Raw genomic sequence first — 14,708 nt, forward strand, 5'->3', positions numbered from 1 at the left:
ATCAAACACTTGAGATCTCCGGGTGGATTTTAAGCACATCTTTGCTGGAAGGGAAATCTCATTTGTATCCAATCCAAGTTCTGGTGTAACTTTTTGCTGCTGTTACCTTCAAAATTTTTTAATGTCTATTTATTTATTTCTGAGAGAGAGAGAGAGAAAGAGAGGCCATGGGGGGAGGAGCAGAGAGAGACAGAGAATCCCAAGCAGGCTCCATGCTATCAGCTTAGAGCCTGATGCAGGGCTCAAACTCACGGACCGTGAGATCATGATCTGAGCTGAAATCAAGCACAACTGAATGAGCTACTCATGTGCCCCTCCATTTTTTTTCTTTAGGAGAGAAAATGGAATTTTATTTGCAATTTTTTTTTCTGAGGTGTAACTGTAACATAAGACATGAACTAAATAAGGAATCTGACTGAACATGGGAAGAAGGCTGGGGCCCAGAGGCATAAAGGACTGGTTTGCTTGGGAGTTTACTGCTGTGACAGCTAGAACAAAGGCAGAATGGAAACCTGAGCCAATTGAAAGTTAAATAACAAGAAGACAAACTTTTACAGTAAAATGAGAAAACCTTTGAGAATGGAAAAGGATGTCTAAATAGTTGGCCCTAGAGGACAGCACCCTAGTAAAAAAAAAAAAAAAAAAAAAAAAGATTAAACAGTTTATCTTTCAAGGTAGGAGAAACCAGTTCTAAGAAACAAAGGTGCCTGGCACCGAAATCATGTGATTTAAGAAACTACTGACTTAGCACGGATAGGAGATGACTATATGAGATATAACACAGAAATCAGGAAAATTCTCTATATTATGGTATTAAGTTCGGACTTAATGTTCATAGAGGGACAATTAGCTACATCTGTGGCCAGTAATTGGTGCTAGAGAAAGCAACTCTGTGACTGACACCCATTTTCATACACCCTGTGAAGCTATGCAAGCCACTGAACTATAATAACCCTAGAATTATCTTATAAAACCTCAGAAAAAGGGATCGTTAAGGCATTTGTACTTGGCATGATTATATTTCTCACTGAAACAATACTTTTAAAAAATGATTACCTGTTTTTAAAAAATATTAAGAGGAAAACAATTCTGTATTCATTTGCTGTTGTAACATATTACCATAAACTCTGTGGCATTAAACACCACAGATTTATTCTCTCATAGTTCTAGGGGTCAGAGGTCCAAAATGGGTCTCACTGGGCTAAACTCAAGGTGTTGGGAGGACGGCATTCCTTCTGGAGGCTCTAGGAGAAAACCTGTTTCCAGGCCCTTTCCAGCTTCTAGAGGCTGTCCACATTCCTTGTCTCCTGGCTCCTTCCTCCTTCAGAACCACTAGTCTCTTTGCTGCAGTGCTCTGCCTGCCTCTTTCTGCCCCCCTTTTCCACTTTGAAGGATTTGTGATTACATTGGGCCCACTCAGATAATCCAAAATAACCTCCCTATTTTATTTGTTTGTGTAGGCTTCTTTTTTTTGCTTTTTATTGGACAGGTTTGGGGTTTTTTTAATATCCTTATTTATTTGTTTATTTATAGAGAGAAAGAACAAGTTGGGGAGGGGCAGAGAGAGGGGGCGCCAGAGGATCCGAAGCGGGCCCTGCACTGACAGCAGAGACCCCGATGCGGGGCTTGAACTCCCAAGCCGTGAGATCATGACCGGAGCTGAAGCCAGATGCTCAACTGAGCCACCCAGATGCCCCAGTCTCCCTATTTGAAAGTCATCTGATAGCAAGCAACCTTAATTGCATCTGCAACTTTTAACTCCTCTTTGCCATGTAATGTAACATATTCACAGGTTCCAGCAATGTTCTGCCTACCACAACTTTAACCGCAGTTAAACTATATCGTGAAAGATGGACCTTCAATCTGTCAGCAGTGCTAAAATCATAGATCTGTTCAGCACCTTTATAGACATTACACATTCTTCTATAAGCCTGAAAGGTAAATTATGTACATAAAGCATGACCAAATAAATTGGTATGCCTTTTTGTAGGATTCTTGGCTTGGAGGCCTAGGGAACTTTATTGCACTTTTCAGATTCTAACAGCTCAAAAAGAAAGATTTATAGCAACTACTGAAATATATATACTGTATTTCTTGTTGGGGAGAGTCACAGTATCCTAAAATCATTACATTTTGTCAAAACAATAAATGTTTACACTGCAGACAGTATTCAAAGCTGAGCATTTAATGTTTTAAAGACATTTGGTAAAGGAAATTTTTTAAATTTTAGTTCAAGAGAATGAAAATAGTGGTAGTAAGGAAGAAGGCAGTTTTGCTTCAAACTTTTACTCAAAAAAAAAAAAAAAAAAAGCAAATAAATTTGCACAGTGATATTAGCCCACAGGGCTATTTTAAAAAGAAAAAAAAGAAAGCTTTTTTTTTTTTCTCAGTTAATTTTATCCTTTTTTTTACAGATGTGTTCCAAACAAACTAGGATTGTCTTTGCAAAACAGCCCCATTAAGAGTTCACCAACTTCTCCCTTGGGTGATGCAGAGACTCAGACAAGGGGGGGTGGGGATGGGGGGGGAAACTAGGCTAGACACTTGTCCCCAGTGGAAAAAAGAACACACCTGGAGAGCAGCTGAGCTAAAGGGAGCCAAGGGGAGAAAAACAGTAATTGGAGAGGAGACTGCTTACAATCTTTTGTTGATTTATAAGGTATATCTATTCCTGGAGGGAAGGGATACAGTAGCAGAACACTAAAACTGGGACAAGGGGTGGCTGTGCCAGATTGTATCTTCTGCGAGAAGTTTTCCCAGCATGGCCTGGGCCCAGCTTGGATCAAGTGACCTGTGTGAGATTGCCGGGCATCCTGTGTACATCTCTTTCATTCATTCATTCATTCATTCGTCCATTCACTTACTCATACTGAGCACCTAACACGCTCTAAGCACTGCTGATTTAAAAAAAAATAAACAAGGCATAAAGTACTTAGCACACTGCATTTATTTGCATTGGTTTTGGCTTTTTATCTCTCCCACAACAGTTTCTAGGAAGGGGCCCTATTTCCTTTGTGCATCCTCAGTGTCTAGAACAAGTGCCTGGCACAGGCTAGATGCTTAATGAAAAAAAAATGACTTTAAAGCGTAGTTTTGATAGGGGGCTATGTTCTCAAACCTGTATCCCTATTTGGGGGTACAAGGGCTGACCGCTACACACGATGAGAATGGGCAGGGCATTTTTATTCGGCGTCCATACAGCAATCCACCGTTTTCCTGTGTGGCTGCTAGTCCCAAAGTAAGTTAAAGAAAAGTACGGGAGTCCAGAGGGGGATAGGGAAGGTCGGCCTTCCCCTCCCTCTTCCCGCGTGCGGCAGGCCTGGAACCTGGGGGGGAGGTACCCAAGAAGGGATTCCCGCAAGCCCGCCTGCCCGCCCGCGCTCCTCACCAGGTCAATGGCCACGACGTCCCGCAGCGCCACTGCTCGCCGTATGGACTTGGGCGGGTTCTCGGTCAGGTAGATGAGCCGATCGCTGAGGACCACGTACTTGAAGGTGTGCTTCTCCGAGTCGGACACCACGATGCACGGCTCGTAGGCGCGGATGGCGTCGTAGACCTCGGGCGGCAGCCGCCTCCGCAGGAACGCGTCCAGGCGGCTATTAGTGTGCGCAGGGAAGCCGGCCCTTGCGGAGCCGGCCATGTGCGGCGGCCGCGGCCCGGCCGAAAGCGGGGGGTTGGCGGACGCCTGTGCAGGGCCCCGCCTCCGCGCCGCCTGCGGTGGAACCCGCGCGCGCCACAAAGCCGCCCGCCCTACCGCGGCCACCTCCCCCGGGCGCAGTGCGCGGGGCCCCCAACTTCGGGGCGCGACCCCGGGGCCTGGCTCCCGGGAGCACCCTCCCCGGCCCCGGCCCCGCCTCCCGCCCATCCTCGTGCCAACCTCAGACAACAATGGACCGGGCGAGATGCTGGTCCTTCAGGTGAATCATCATCACGCATCCCCGGGGGCTGCGGGGCGGATATTTAGCGGCTCTCTTCGCCCTCTGCTCACAGCAGCCCGAACCCCCCCCCTCCCCACCGCCTGCCCCAGCTCTGGGGGACCGCGCCGTTCCTAACAGACTGTACTGATGAGGGAATCCACAAGTTTAAACTGCTCTTCTGTTAGAAACGAGAGGAAATTTACCGATTTATTTTTTAACAGGCAGAACACCCCTAGGACGCTCTTAAGAGCAACCACGCGGATTTAGCATTTGCTTATAACATTGCCTGATACAGTCCTCTAGTGTTTCATGAGTATAAACACACACCTTTTCTGTCCAACTAATTGAAAGCTCTCTCTCTGAAGTAAATCCTATACGTTAATTTGGCACGCCAGAGCCTAATGGGGATGCTTGTGTTCCCCGTGTCCAGGGACAAAGCCCCGTAGACCGGCGGAGCCCGGTCTGTGTAGGATAAATGAATGGGTGAGGCCTGCATTTAAGGAAATGGAACACGAGGGGTTGAGGAATGCTGATTGCCCAGCCTTGAAGCTGCATGACAGTAAAAGTACTGAGTAGTTTTTACAGATCACTTATCGGTTTAGGTTAGTGAGATGAGAAGGGCATAGCAGACACCTGCCTCTCATAACCCTAGGCAGTAACTTTCATTTTAATTTCAAATTCTGGGGAAGTCATTCTCTCTCCCTGCTCATTAACCCAAAGAAATGATACACATTTATGTGTATTTTTGTTCCAGCTACCAACAACTCAGAATCAAATTGTATATTCTTTATTGCAGTTCATGTTCTCCTCCTCATATTTTACTGTTGTATACTATATGCTGTAAGCAACTTCATGTCTTTTATCGAAAAAGTATAAACAAATTAAAATACACAGATATTGTGGACTAAAACACTGCAAAAAAGGAACAGAGGAGAAATGGTTGGGTGGCTAACCAAGTCTGAGGTTAGCAGCAAAACAAAACAAAACAAAACAGTATTTCTTTTATTGGAGAGGTTGTGTTTAGTGCCTAAGGAGAGAAGTGCCACCTGCTGACAAAATCATAAATGACCTAGCTAGCGTTCCAAGTTTTCTTAGAATCTGTTTGTACATCTGTCAGAACCTTCATAACTTCATAGCTGGGTAAAAAGGGAGCCCCAGAAGCATGGCTGTTTCGTCTAAAATAAAGACTATTCCCTATCTAAACCACTCTGAACAATTTGTCGCCTCAAACCAACAGAAGGCAAAGGCCTTTTACCTTTGCCAAATAGTTGCCTCACAAGAGTGTTCAGAGGCAAATGACCACATGGCAAGTGAAATGTGAGGCCCAAGTAGGGGAAAAGGCCTCACTGCCAGCTGCTGTTTGGTGTTTGTCAGGCTTCTGCTCCAGCCTCAGGACTAACAGAAACAGAGCGACTGCACCAGAACTAGAAAAGACAGCGTACCTGATCTATCTGCCGAGAAACCCATTATAAATGCACTTTTGGTGACAAGGGCTCTCAGACTTAACAGACATTAAGGTAAGCACATGAAGAAGGGATTCTGACAAAAGGATCAAGGGTTAAGGTGACCTCAGTGGAACTTTTGAGTTGGTTGTACACAGAAAAGGCAGTATCATTGTTTCCAGGCACTTAGTGTTCTATACTGTTGCCAAGGTAACGACAAAGTTCAGATTGCAGGAAACAGGGTTAAGATAGGGGAAAGATCACTAGCTTTGGAGTCGGGAGAACTGGATTACAGCACGAACCCCGTTGCTCAGTATCAGTGAGATTTCTGCAAAGTCTCTTAACCTTTTTGGACCTCAGTTTTATCATCCATAAAATGAAACTATCAATACTTGCCTGGCCAACCATTAAGTTGGTGTCAGGATCAAATGCAATGAATTATGAATTCTAAAAGCACTATAGACATGTTTTCATATTTGTATTGCCTTATCTTTTGGTAAGCTTTATGTGGATAATTAACAAAAATACATCCGAGATAGGCAATTACTCTTTATCTTCTAAGTCCATCTAAACTCAAAAAGCATTTAATACAGTTCCGCTGCAATCAAGCGCTTAGTAGATGTTTCTTGATGAATCTTTCAAAAGTAATGGAACATTACTTACCCAGAACTAATCCCCAGAGGCACTCTTAACCAGAAGAACTTTCACCAGAACAGAGTAGCCTTAGGTTGAGGGATGGTCAATTCAATTAGTGTGAAAGGACAGTAGTTATGAGCACAAGACTGTAGAGCCGGATGACCTGGGTTCCATTTTCATCTCTCACATTCAGTAGCTAAATGATCTTGGACAGGTTACTTTAATTTCTTGGTGCCTTAATTTCCCCATCTGTGAAAAGAGGGTAATAGTACCAACCCCATAGGATTAATATAAGGATGTTTCTAAAGTACTTTATAACAGGTACCTGGAACAGAGTAAACACTATACAAGTGTTTTAAAAATGAACTGAGGGGCGCCTGCATGGCTCAGTCGGTTGAGCGTCCAGCTTTGTCTCCGGTCATGATCTCATGGTTCATGAGTTTGAGCCTGGCATCGGGCTCTGCTATGAGCATGAAGCCCGTTTCAGATCCCCTGTATCCCTCCCTCGGTCCCTCCCCCACTCATGCAAGCATGCTAGCTCTCTGTCAAAAGTAAATAAACTTAAAAAAATAAATAAATTGAACTAGTGTGTCATTTCTTGGTATATATATGGTCATTTGGTTCCCCATGTACAAAATAATACCAAATTCTTCTCTGTTGTATGCTAGCCTAACTTTTTAAACTTTAAGGCTCAAGATAAAAAAATCTAATCTACATATATACACAGACAAAAGAATGTCATTTTTTTTTTAGTTGTGTTTTTGGTGGATAAGTGATCAGTGGGCCATAGGCCATAAGAATACTGTAAGGAGGGGTGCCTTGGTGGCTCAGTCGGTTAAGCGGCCAACTTTGGCCCAGGTCATGATCTCGCGGTCCGTGAGTTCGAGCCCCGCGTCGGGCTCTGTGCTGACAGCTCAGAGCCTGGAGCCTGTTTCAGATTCTGTGTCTCCCACTCTCTGACCCTCCCCCGTTCATGCTTTGTCTCTCTCTGTCTCAAAAATAAATAAACGTTAAAAAAAAAAAATTAAAAAAAAAACCCTGTAAGGATTTCAGACTAGAAATACATTTCAATCTAGGGAATCCCAGGTGTTCCCATCTCCAAGTTTCAAACTAAAGACAGACAGTATGCATAGAAAGATACTCGAAATCTGTAGTAGGAAAATAAAACTTGAATTTTTGAAGGTGTCATTTAGGAATCTCTGGGTGTTTCTACTCGGTATCAGTGGATACTGACTGTTTAAATATCTGTTAACAATTAGCAATCAACTGACATGGAGGAGAGATGTCATTATAATGAAGCCTAAGGGATTCTACAGTGCTTTGGATTAAAAATTTAAAAACTGCTTCTTTTACTAAATAATGCTTCAATGTTCTCTTCTGCCTCAGGCTTCCTGCTACACACCCACTTCCTCTAAAAGAAACCAATGATTGCACTAGGACCAGTAAAGACAGCTTACCTGACCTATTTTCCAACTTCTTTCTCTGCCAGGAAACCCATCATGAATGAATGAGCTTTTGATGACAATGGCACCGGGCTTAACAAGCATCGGGATGAAGCAGATGAAGAACAGAATTTGACACAGAACACTGTGGTTAGCAGCTCACAATTGTATTATTTTTTACTCAGCTCAATACATTTCACAGATATTTACTGAGAAATTACTATCCATACACAGAATCAAGATAAGAGTTTTCCGTCTTCAAGAATTGACTCATAGGTAAGACAACCACACAATTTTAATACAAAACAAAACATATTAAAATATATTCATGACAAAAGAGGTTAAGAAAAAGCAACATCAGAGAAATTAAACAAACCTGGCTGAAAAAATCTGGAAAAGTTTCATAAGGGACAGCATTCAATAAATGTTCAAAGAGTGAATGAAACAATTTCATTTTTCCTTTTGTTAGAGTCAGGTTGGTTGTTTTTTTTTAATGTTTTTTCTGATTATGAAAATACTATCTGGTCACTGTGGAGGATTTTTAAAACTCCAAAAATGTACAAGGGAGAAAAAAAATCCTCTGCAATCTCACCACCTAGCAATAACTTTCTTGTACATATGAAGGGGGGGTTGAATCCCAGCTCTGCTACCTTTTATGTACTTCAGTTTCCTCATCTATAAAATAGGGATAATGACAGTACCTACCTCATAGAGTTGTTGTGAGGGTTAACATATGAACACTTAAAACTGTTTTAGGCACAGGGGCACCTGGGTGGCTCAGTCAGTTAAGCATCCAACTCTGGATCTGGGCTCAGGTCATGATCTCATCGTTCATGAGATGGAGCCCTGAGTCTGCACTGACAGCTCGGAGACTGCTTGGGATTCTGTCTCTCCCTTCCCTTGCTCACAAGCACTCTCTCTTCCTCTCAAGATAAATAAACTTAAAAAACAAAACAGAACCTGTTTCTGCCACATAATAAATGCTCCAAAATGTTGGCAATTAATTTGTGAAAACACTGCCAAATGCAAGCATACGTGCTTTAAATTTGTTTAATGCAAGCATACATGCTTTAAGTTAAAATAATGATGGTGTTATTTATCAACATTTAAAAATATATATTTATTTTTGAGAGAGAGAGAGAGAGAGAGTGCAAGCAGGGGAGAGGCAGAGAGAGAGGGAGACAGAATCCCAAGCAGACTCTTTGCTGTTAGCTCAGAGCCCTGTGTGTGGCTGGAACTCACGAACTGTGAGATCATGACCTAAGCCAAAATCAAGGGTCAGTTGCTTGATCGACTGAGCCACCCAGGTGCCCCTATTTATCAACATTTTGATAACTGTCATTTTATGTTAGTCTGAAATGAGAACACTAGACTATAAAGTGGTCAGACTTAGGGACACCTGAGTGGCTCAGTGGGTTAAGCATCCTGCTTCAGCTCAGGTCACTATCTCCTGGTCTGTGAGTTTGAGCCCCACGTCAGGTTCTGTGGTGACAGCTCAGAGCCCAGAGCCTACTTCAGATTCTGTGTCCCTCCTCTCTTTCTGTCCCTCCCCCTCCCCCATTTGTGCTTTGTCTCTCTCTCAAAATAAATACTAAAAAGAAATTTTTTTAAATAAAGTTGTCAGATTTAATAACCCTTTTGGGTCCTCCTCAATTAGATTCCACCAAGTGCTTTTTTTTTTTTTTTAATTTTTATTTTTAAGTAATCTCTACACCCTATGTGGGGCTTCAAGTGGCATGCTCTACCAGCTGAACCAGCCAGCCTGCCTCCCTATAGGTGCTTCTTTATTGGTTTCAAAATAATGTGAGTTTTCAAAATTGAGAGATTCTTTAAATCCTAGATTATTGAACTACCATAAAGGGTCAATATTACTAGATAAACTTTAGATAAGCTGTAGATAGTAGGTAAGTGGAATAAACCAAACATATTAAAGACTTTGGAGCCACTTGGACTAGGATTAGTATCGGGTCCCCATAGTCCATAGTTGACCAACACCGGTAATATAAGGATCTATGCAATAATCTACTCACTGAGTTTTAACTACAGGCTGGCATTATCCTATGTGCTAAACTCCAGATATACGCTGAACTAGGACAGGAATCTTTGCAGGACATTTTAAAGTTACAAACGCGATGCAACAGTGATAGAAAATATTGTATATATGAGTGGTGTAGTGTCTTGCACCTAGTGGGTCACTAAATAAATGTAGCTGTTGTTACGTTAATTTTATTATACATCTCTTCTGAATTTCCCCTCCCAAATTGTCACTTCAGTCTGAGTGACTATTGCCTAGTCTGTATTCAATAGTGAATAATCAACAATGAAACCTAAATATTGAGCACTTATTGTGTGCAAAAGCATATATTAACTGAATACTCACAAGAACCCTTTGAGGTCAGTATTATTATTGTCCCCATTTTACAAATGAGTAAACTGAAACACAGAAAATGTCAAGTGCCTGAAACTGAGGTCAACAAGTGTGTGGGGTGGAGAGGTTGGGGTTGTGGCTGGGATTCAAATCTAGGCAGCTGGAACCAATACTGCCTCCGAATAAACGAAGTAACTACCAGAAAAGTAACCTACGAGCAGAGCAGAACTCCCTAAGAATGCTCTCCTTTTCGCCAATGACAATATATTAGTACGTTTCAAGTGGAATTTAAGAATTTTCAGCGCCCCTGAGAGGATCCTCACGCTCCTAGACGCTAAACACGTGGGACCATGGAAGAGCAATTAAACTGAATCACATGCGGTTTGGATCACGTCATCTGGATCTCAGGAGCGCCGCACTCGAATCCACCAGCTAACGTGAGGAGGCCTTTATGGAGCGTGCTAAGCGCGCCCTACCCTGCGGCTAGGACCACCAGGATTCAGCGGCGCGGGAGGGACTCGCGCCGGACACCCCATCCCGGCATGCACCGCAGGCCCGGCGAGCGCCCGGAAGCGCCGCCTGCCCCGTGCATGCCGGGAGTTGTAGGCTCCCGGCCCGGGCCCGCGGGCTGCCGTCTGCACTCTCCATGAGGCTGCTGGAGCTGGCCCGCGCGGCGCCGACGCGGGGAGCGCGCTTAGCGCTGACTCAGCGGCGACGGAGGCGGCGGCGGCGTTAGCCGGCCCCTCGCGCTCTTTCCCTTCCTGGGGCGCCGACCCCGCCCGCCTGCTTGCTAGGTTGCCGGTCCGGCGCCACGCAAGAGAAGGCGTCAGGGGACGCGGAGCGGCGCGCGGCCCCAGCCAGCTCTGTCTCCGGCATTAGCGCTGCGGCCGTGGCGGAGGACGACGGCGACAAGGACGAGGGCCGCTCTCCCCGCTCCCTGCGTGCGGCGTCGCTCCGCTCCGCTGACCAGCCCTCGGGAGTGCAGGCGGGGAGGCGGGATGGAGTGATAGGGAAGGTGACTCGAAGCTTGGGGGCGGCGGGACCCGGATCCACCTCGGTCCGCTCGGGAATGCGGGGAAGTTGTCTGGGCGGACTGGCCCGGGGAGCCCCCACGCCAGGGTTGGGGTGCGGGCCGGGGGCCGTCCAGGGAGATGCGCCCCAAGGCTGGGCGGACTGGGTGGGGGTGGGTACGAACCGCGGCCGTCGCCGCGGAGCGCGTCCCGAATGCGTGGCCGCCCGTTGCCCGGTGTTTCATCACCCGAGTTGCCACGAGGCTCCTTTCGGGGAGGGACGGGGTGGGGGAGGAGGGGGCAAGGCCGGCCGAGGAGGGTCGGCTTCATCTGTGGCCCCTGATGTACTAAAGGTGGCCAGCCTCATTTGTAATAGCGTGTCCTACCAGTTTCAACTGCGGAGACCTCAAACTTGCTTCGCTGCCCACCCCCCAGCCCCAGGACAAAAAGGAGAAAAGTAGTATTTCTGTGTAGTAATTTTGCCAGCACAGACACGCCATTTCTTCTCTTCCCTTCACAGTTTTGCAGGAGTAGACAAGCGTGATGTTCCCTATAACTAGAAGAAACAAGTACTTTTTGAAAGTGCTAATTAGTTGTTACTGGGGGAAGTTACGTTTTATTAAAGCGACTTGTCAGTGTGGTGGTAAAAGACTGGAAAGATTCAGTCCTGGTCTTTGAACAGTCTTTAGTAGGTGTGGAGGAACTTTCCCAGATTGTTTGATTTTTTTTTTTTTAATGGCTATCAAGGAATAGTTAGGGCTCAGTATTTTAAGTATGTTGCTTGCTTCCCTCCACAACATTTGCTGGATGCGTAATTGACATGTTTATCGCATTGTAACAAATGTTAAGCCTGCACGTCCGTGGCTTGTTAGAACATTAAGTGTTCATGCACAACCTTTAATTGAGGGAATGGTTACCTTTTCGCACAGGTTGTAACTTTTCAGTTGTTTGCACACACACGTAGGTAATTTAGCATTTTATGCTTATTTATGTTCTACTGCATATTGATTTTTATCCAAGTGCCTCTCTATGGGGGATTCTTTCTGTACCGACAACGGTAACAAGTTTATGTTTCCTTAGGTTATTTACTGGCCAGTTTTTTTCTTAAGACCAGTGCTGTTTCACTTGATAGAACTAAAGCGACTCAGCTTAAGCAATTTTCCCTAAATTCAAGATGATTTTATAGGACGTTTTAATACGGAATTCACAGAAACTCAGATTTTCTGAGTATGCAGTTTTCCAAGGAATCATTAAATTTTCATTTTTGCAGGGGTGAGGGAAGAAAACCTGTGTTTTCCAATCTGTTCAAATGCCCATTTTTTAGTATATGATAAATCTAGACTACTCCAAGTAGTCCCCTTCCCCCATGTGGCAAGCTCTGAATTCTAAATAACCTGTTGAGGGCCCACTGTGTGCCAGGCATGCTTTACATGTCTTATCTCATTGAAGTCTTAACAGCTTTATGAGGTAGATGGTCTCTTTCCCACTTCATAGAAAGGGCTGTTTTTTTTCAGATTTCCTAGTTGTCCATGTGGCCCCAGTTTGAAAATTACTAGATTGGAGTACAAATCCAGGTATTTCCAAACCCAAAGCCTATGTTCTATGTCTTAGAGGCATAATGGTGAATATTTGAGACAGTTCTTTCCCTTCAAGATTATGGAGAGAAAACAAGGAGGCAGCGACAACATATCAGCACTTAAGAGGGGCATTTAATCCAGTTTAGGAGAATTGGACAATAGGGATCAAAGAAGTTTTCTGGAAAGAGGTGACATCTAAGCTGAGTTTTGAAGGACAGGCAGGGGTTAACAAAGTAACAAGAAAAGAGCAGTGAGTGCAAAGATGAAAGGCCAAATACCACTGGCCTTGCTGGGTTCAGCTGAAGAATAGTCATTCAAAAGTGTGTGCACCTTAATCCTGGGGCGGGGGGGGGGGGGGGGGGGGGGGGGGGGGGGGGGGGGGGGCGGTGCTACACTGCCTTGCTGTAGTCTGCAAGTATCTAGAAATAAGAAGGGGCTGGACTTTACTCTCCAAGGGCTCTCAGCACATAACCCGATTTATCATTTGTTGCAGGCAGGCCCTGGGGAAGACAGAAAAGCATATTGTAGTTGGGTCCTCTAACCTAGATCAGATCCTGGCCTCACCACTCCCAGAAAGGCTGTGCACCCCCATCCCGGGCCTTTAGTCTCTTGGCTTCTTTAGGCTCTGATCTTCTCTTTGGTTTATGATAATTAAAACACCCCTCCCCCCCCCCCCAAAAAAAAGCCCTACAGCCATTTTATGTGAGCAGTAGTCCTGGTTTTTCTACCTCATAGGTATTGAGAGGATAAATGTGATTTTCACATTATTTAGAATTTGTTCCTTGTTTCCTCAACTGTACATTGTATCAAAAACCAAGTAGCCTTTTGGGACTTAATCATGTTCTTACTTGAGAACGTTAGACCATATATTGTGAAAAAGTGAATTGCTTTCCAGAGACTAAATATTCTTAAGACTAGTCAGTATTAAGTTCTTTATCAATTTTTATAGCTACTATTAAAAAATGTTTTGTGAAATAACATTTCTAAAAGTGGCTGTCAAGAGAGTCTGTTGTTTAAAAGTTAAATGCCTGGTTTTTCACTCCTCCACTTCTCTTTTGACTTCTCTTGAAGTACTTGGTAGACACTCCAGTAAGGATATTGAACTCTGAGGTCACTATTTAGCCATTCTGAGTTCTGTATTTTTTTTTAAGGTTTGTGATATTGACAAATGGAAAGGGGCAAATTAGTATAATAAGATAATCTAGGCTTGTCATTTTTTGGTGTAGTCACACAGTTGTACTTTTAAGTACTGGAGGTAATAATATTGCATAAATTAGATACTTCTGTTTAGAGATGAGTTACTTCCTATATTCATGATCTTAAAGAAAAATTTGAGAACATCAATGACATGTTAGATTTTTAGAAATTACACATTTGTGGAGTATTTAGTATTTCTTCTAAGACGGGCTCCTTTAGTTGTAATTTTGGATAGTTTTCAAAAGTTCTTTTAACATTTAAACTTCTTTGCATAATGTTATCCACTTGTGATATTCTGGATAAGCATTAATTTTGTTTATCAAATGTTTTCTTTCAACTTTTTGTGTGTCTGTGCAGATGTTTGTGGATTCTTCTGTGGGATCAGAGGGCACGTCTATTGTAATCAGAAAACTCCAAGAATAGCAGCAGGGATGGATGAACAGGCTCTTTTAGGGCTAAATCCAAATGCTGATTCAGACTTCAGACAAAGGGTAAGTTAAGTCAGCTTAATCATTTTTTAAAGGTTACTATAGATTTGCATTTTAGAGAACTTGAATTAAAAAAAAAAATACATCTGATGAAGATTTCATTTGAGTAGACATGAATGGAGACAAATTTGATGTACTTGAATATATTCTGAATATACAAACAGTGAGCATTGTGATTTGTGTTTTAAAAGTTGGTTTAACAAGTATTGAAATCCCATGTGTGATTCAAGGCAGCTCTTTATGTCACATCAGTCATTGTTTCTATTTAGTTAAAAGTTGTAATGCAAAGACTCTTCGAAGAACTTTCCATAGTGACAGACATGCGTATTTTATCTTTCTATTGCCTGGCTTGGTCTGATGTTAATGATACTTAACATCCTTGTTATTTAGTCCAGGCAGACATGTAAATTAGCAGTTAGAATATGCCATGTCTTAGGTTACATAAAATGGTCAGATGACAAGGAATCCATGGGGCGCTGGGATATTTGGACAATTAAACATAATGTAGGCTACACCTGTAATCATGGCTATAGCTGAATGATAAAAGAAGAATCTAAAGAGCAAGCCTATAATTACATTTGTTAAAGATGTGGGTGTTTTGAAGTATAGGGTAAGTGGAAGGAGAATCCTT

The 14,708-nt window shown here is 43.5% G+C and overlaps 2 protein-coding genes and 1 long non-coding RNA gene across 10 annotated transcripts in view; 2 read left to right on the top strand and 1 right to left on the bottom strand.

Moving 5' to 3' along the window:
• CB4H12orf56 (chromosome B4 C12orf56 homolog) overlaps positions 1-3,903 on the bottom strand; it is an 83,262-nt gene extending 79,359 nt beyond the window's left edge. For all 4 annotated transcript variants that reach the window (XM_042992678.1, XM_042992677.1, XM_042992676.1 and 1 more), the window contains exon 1: positions 3,389-3,903. In XM_042992678.1, the coding sequence (XP_042848612.1) occupies positions 3,389-3,865 (477 nt within the window). In that variant the 5' untranslated portion in view covers positions 3,866-3,903. The remainder of the gene's footprint in view (positions 1-3,388) is intronic.
• LOC122240384 overlaps positions 1-7,866 on the top strand; it is a 119,155-nt gene extending 111,289 nt beyond the window's left edge. Inside the window, exon 6 of one of the 3 annotated variants that reach the window (XR_006220034.1) lies at positions 7,485-7,497. This is a non-coding gene — a long non-coding RNA (uncharacterized LOC122240384). Of the gene's footprint in view, positions 1-1,533; positions 1,571-7,484 lie in introns of those variants that run through there. The other 2 variants (XR_006220033.1, XR_006220032.1) reach the window with 2 other exon arrangements.
• Positions 7,867-10,451: 2,585 nt separating this feature from the next.
• Positions 10,452-14,708, top strand: part of XPOT (exportin for tRNA) — a 36,902-nt gene continuing 32,645 nt past the window's right edge. Inside the window, exons 1-3 of one of the 3 annotated variants that reach the window (XM_042992673.1) lie at positions 10,452-10,820; positions 12,330-12,389; positions 13,947-14,080. In XM_042992673.1, coding sequence (XP_042848607.1) covers positions 14,021-14,080 — 60 coding nt within the window. In that variant the 5' untranslated portion in view covers positions 10,452-10,820; positions 12,330-12,389; positions 13,947-14,020. The remainder of the gene's footprint in view (positions 10,821-12,329; positions 12,390-13,946; positions 14,081-14,708) is intronic. The other 2 variants (XM_042992672.1, XM_042992674.1) reach the window with 2 other exon arrangements.

Source organism: Panthera tigris, chromosome B4 (genome assembly GCF_018350195.1).
Source record: "Panthera tigris isolate Pti1 chromosome B4, P.tigris_Pti1_mat1.1, whole genome shotgun sequence".
NCBI lineage: Eukaryota > Metazoa > Chordata > Mammalia > Carnivora > Felidae > Panthera > Panthera tigris.